The sequence below is a fragment of the Pteropus medius genome, unplaced genomic scaffold, assembly GCF_902729225.1.
Source record: "Pteropus medius unplaced genomic scaffold, Ma_sr-lr_union100, whole genome shotgun sequence".
Lineage (NCBI taxonomy): Eukaryota > Metazoa > Chordata > Mammalia > Chiroptera > Pteropodidae > Pteropus > Pteropus medius.
Window position 1 is genome coordinate 4,541,904 of NW_024349803.1, and position 4,618 is coordinate 4,546,521.

A 4,618-nucleotide genomic window follows, 5' to 3' on the forward strand; every position below is an offset into this window, starting at 1 on the left:
GTGAGGATGACAGGGAAAGGTCTGTCCCAGCGGGGCTCAAGAGAGGCGGGCTGTACTTTCTTTATCCAAATCCAAGTGCCTGGAGCGTGGCTGTGTGGCTGTACTGGATGCTGATCAGTTGCTCTGGTGGCAGAGATCAACTGGTGGGTCTCCTGCCGTGCCAGATGGAGGGCCTGCAAAGACTTAAGCAGTGAAAAAAATTATGAACTTCCATTAGCTTTTCTTCCCTAACTTGGGGAGGAGAGGAGGGGGCCTTCCAAACATTATTTCATAAGGCGTGATGCCCTTACAATAGGGTGTGCACTGTGCCATGAACAGGGCAAAGGGGAGGAGACTCATCCAGTTTTCACCACTTTCCAGCTTGAACTTAGAGTTTCTTTCAAGGTTCTATTCATTCTTTCTACTTGTCCTGAACTCTGTGGCCTTAAATGCAATGCAATTTCCAATTGATCCCTAACACCTTTGCTAGAGATTAGCTGGTCTGGGCGATGAATGCCGGGCTGTTGTCGGACCCCAGTGTTATGGGCAGGCCAAATCGAGGCACCATTTCTGAGACTAATTTCTTTGCTACTACCTGAACTGTCTCCTGCTTTGTGGGGAAGGCTTCAGTCCATCCTGAAAAAGTGTCAGTGAACACAAGCAAGTACTTGAATCCGAAGGTTCCCGGGCTGACCTCAGTGAAATCCAACTCCCAGTGTTCCCCTGGTGCCTGTCCATGAAGCCTCGTCCCTTGTTGTATTTCCTTGGAGGGCCCTGGATTCACTTGTGCGCAGATGTGGCACTGGGCTGATACCTGCTTAGCCATTCGTTGCAGCCCCAGGATGTAATAGTCTCTTTTCATCAGTTCAATTAACTTGGTCCCTCCCAAGTGAGTGCTCTGGTGAATCTGGATTATAAGGTCTCGGCTCAAGGCCTCAGGTACTACAATGTGGCCGTCCAGAATCCTAACCCACCCAGTAGATTCCTCTTTTCCTCCCAGCTTGTTGCATAGTTCAACTTCCCCTGAAGTGTAGGTAGGGGTGTCTGTTAGCACTCTGGGTGGTAGGGCCAGCAGAATGTCAATTGGCCCCACTGGCTTTTGGGCGGCCTCTTTTGCTGTCTGATCAGCAAAGGAGTTGCCTTGTGCTACCTCAGAGCCTGAGTTCTGGTGCCCTGGGCAATAGATGATTGCTACTTCCTTTGGAAGCCAAATTGCCTCAAGAAGGGCTAGTATTTCTTCTTTATTCTTAATTTCTTTTCCTCCCGAGGTCAGTATCCCCCTTTCCTTATATAATGCCCCATGTACATGTGCCATGGCAAAGGCATACCTGCTGTCTGTATGGATATTAACAGTTTTGTTTTTACCCCACCGCAGAGCTTGAGTCACTGCTACTAGTTCAGCCCGCTGAGCTGAAGTTCCACGCCTTAGGGCTTGTGCCCAGATGACGGTCTCGGTGGTAACCACTGCAGCCCCGGCATATCTGACTCCTCCTGAGACGAAGGTACTCCCATCTGTAAATAGAGTCGCGTCGGGATTCAGCCAAGGGCTGTCTGTCAGATCTGGTCTGATGCAGGTGACCTTCTCTAGGACCTCAAGACAGTCATGCAGGGGTTGGCGAGGGTCATCGTCAGAAAGTAGGGTGGCTGGGTTGAGTGTGGCAGTTTTCAGGAACTGTATGTGAGGTGGGTTGAGAAGCAGGACCTGATATTGGATGATTCGAGCATTGGAAATCCACCTGTCTGGTGGACTGCGAAGCATTGACTCAACTACGTGTGGGGCGATGATTTGGAGGGTCTGCCCTAGTGTCAATTTTAGGGCTTCCTTCGTGAGGACTGCAGTGGCAGCGATTGCCCTCAAACAGTTGGGCCATCCTGCTGCCCCGTAGTCCAACCTTTTGGAGAGATATGCAACTGGTCGCTTCCAGGGTCCTAGGGTCTGTGTCAGGACCCCCTTCGCGACTCCCCACACCTCAGTAACAAAGAGCTGGAATGGCTTTTCCAGGTTAGGCAGGGCTAATGCAGGGGCTGTGGTTAGGGCTGCCTTCAGGGCTTCAAATGCCTTCCTTTCTTCCTTTCCCCAGGCTAGGTTCTCTCCTTTCCCTCCGGTACTAGTGTACAGGGGCTTAGCTATTTCTGTGAACCCCAGAATCCAAAGCCTGCAGTAACCCACTGCTCCCAGGAACTCCTGAACCTGTCGCTTGGTGCGCGGCTGGGGTACCCTCAGAATAACCTCGATCTGACTACAGGACAGGGTCCTTTTTTCCTTTCTGTAGATTGTATCCTAGGTACATTGCTTGGGAAGTGCAAAGTTGAGCCTTCTTAGCAGACACCCGATACCCATTCTTGTCCAACTCCTGGAGTAGGTCCTCAGTAGCCTGTTTACACCCTACTTCTGTTTCAGCTGCTAGCAAAAGATCATCAACATATTGTAGAAGTACTACCTCTGGGTGCCTCTGGTGAAATTCGACTAAGTCCTGACTTAGGGCTTCATTGAACAGAGTTGAGGAATTCTTGAAGCCCTGAGGCAGTTGAGTCCAAGTCAACTGTCCTGAGTAAAGTTTGTCTGGGTCTTCCCATTCAAAAGCAAAGATGGACTGGCTAGCCTTGGCCAGCGGCAAAGTAAAGAAGGCATCCTTCAGATCTAGGACAGTATATACTTGATGACTCCGGGGTAGCTGGCTGAGAAGAGTGTAAGGGTTGGGGACCGTTGGGTGGATGGTCTCAACTCGCTTATTAACCTCCCTGAGATCCCGGACAGGCCGGTAGTCATTGGTGCCGGGCTTCTGTACCGGGAGCAAGGGAGTGTTCCAGGGGGAGTGGCAGGGCACTAAGATTCCTGCCTCCCTCAACCTTTGAATATGGACAGCAATACCCACTTGGGCCTTCTGACTGACAGGGTATTGACGTACCCGGGCTGGAGCAGCTGAGCTGGACAGAGTTACTATAATAGGAGGATGATGTGCTGCCAAGCCGGGGGGATTTGTTTCTGCCCAGACACCAGGAACCTTTTGTTGGAATTCAGTTAATAGAATGTTTGTAGGTAAGACTCCCGGTGAGTTTATTAGGGGCTCCTCTAGCGAAAGATATTCCTCAGACAATGGGCAGGTGAGTAGAATGGCCGGTGGGCAGTCAGTTCAGTATGCCCTTCCTTGAAGGAAATTGTGGCCTGTAACTTCTGTAGTAAGTCTCTACCCAGCAGTGGGTATGGGCATTCTGGCGTAACTAGAAATGAATGGGTAATTGTTCCTTTTCTCAGATCTGTTATCCTGGCTTGGGTCCAAGGGTAAGATTTCCCTTGTCCAGTGGCCCCTTGTATAAGTGTCTTTTCCTTTGAGAGTGGGCCCTGGGCACTCTATAGGACAGAGTAGGTAGCTCCTGTGTCTACCAAGAAGTTCATAGGCTTGCCCCCGACTTGTAAAGTTACCCCGGGCTCCCAGGGGCTCATAATGTAAGAGCCACGACCTCCTCATTCTGTGTCCTCGAGGAGGACGAGAGGGGCCTTCTTTTCAGAAGCTTGTCCTTTTTCAGGGCACTCATTCTTCCAATGTCACTTTTTCTTGCAATATGCGCATTGGTCCTTCTCTAGCTCGACTCCTAGGTCCATTGTTCACTCTGGGTGCCTGTCCCTGGCCTCTGCCTTTTCCTGTCGGTCCCTTTGGCTTGGCTTCTTGCATGGTTGCAAGCAGGACCTTGGTCATCTTCTTGGTCTGTGCTATATCTACCTCATCTCTATTGTTGAATACTCGTTGGGCTATCTCGACCAGTTCAGACAGGTTCTTTCCTTCAAACCCTTCCATCCTCTGCAGTTTCTTTCTAATATCCGGGGCCGACTGACTGACAAAGGCTAAATTCACAGCTCTCCTATTATTAGGGTCCTCCGGGTCAATAGGGATATATAACCGGTATGACTCTAAACGTTCCAGGAATGCTGCTGGTGATTCATCCTTAGTTTGGACGACCTCGCTTACCTTAGATAAGTTAATGGGTCGTCAGGCAGCAGACCAGAGGCCCTGGAGCAGAAGCTGGCGATACCGTTGGAGAAACTCCTTACCTTGGTCAGTGTTGGGGTCCCAAGGCGGACGGGTGTTTGGGAAAGCATGCTGGATGTGGGCCGGATCGGTGGAAGGCTGCCTGTTGGGCTCTAATACCATCCTTGCAGCCTCCCTCAGGATTCATTCCCGTTCCTCTGAGGTAAACAGGACCTGGAGAAGTTGCTGACAATCATCCCAAGTCGGCTGGTGGGTAAAGAAAATAATCTCTAGGAGAGAGATTAATCCCTGGGGTTTCTCTGAGAATGAGGGGTTCTGGTGTTTCCAATTGTATAAATCACTGGTGGAGAAAGGGACATAGATCATGAATGGCCTTTGGGTTTCTCCCCCAACCGGAGGTGCCAATTGCCGGAGCGGGGCCAGGACTGCTGCCTGGTTCGAGGAATCAGGAGCAGAGTCAGGGTCTTATGGGGGCCGATACACAGCTCCAGTGCAGGTATGGGGAGGGCTCCAGAGAGGTTCTGCCTCCCGGTTGGACGGAGACAGGAACGGGTTACGAGGGGAGTAAGGGGGAGGAGTAGTGATCTCGGGGTCCTCAGGGAGTTCCTGTGGGACAGGGTAAAGAGAGTTAGGTGTCTGTCCGGACAGTT

At 51.1% G+C, this 4,618-nt stretch overlaps 1 protein-coding gene across 1 annotated transcript; it reads right to left on the reverse strand.

Moving 5' to 3' along the window:
• Positions 1-213: 213 nt before the first annotated feature.
• On the reverse strand, positions 214-4,334 carry LOC120581918 (uncharacterized). The gene is given in 6 exon segments (XM_039836800.1): positions 214-362; positions 365-430; positions 433-2,239; positions 2,241-3,103; positions 3,106-3,573; positions 3,617-4,334. Coding segments are annotated over 6 exon segments (4,071 nt in total).
• Between the last annotated feature and the right edge of the window lie 284 nt (positions 4,335-4,618).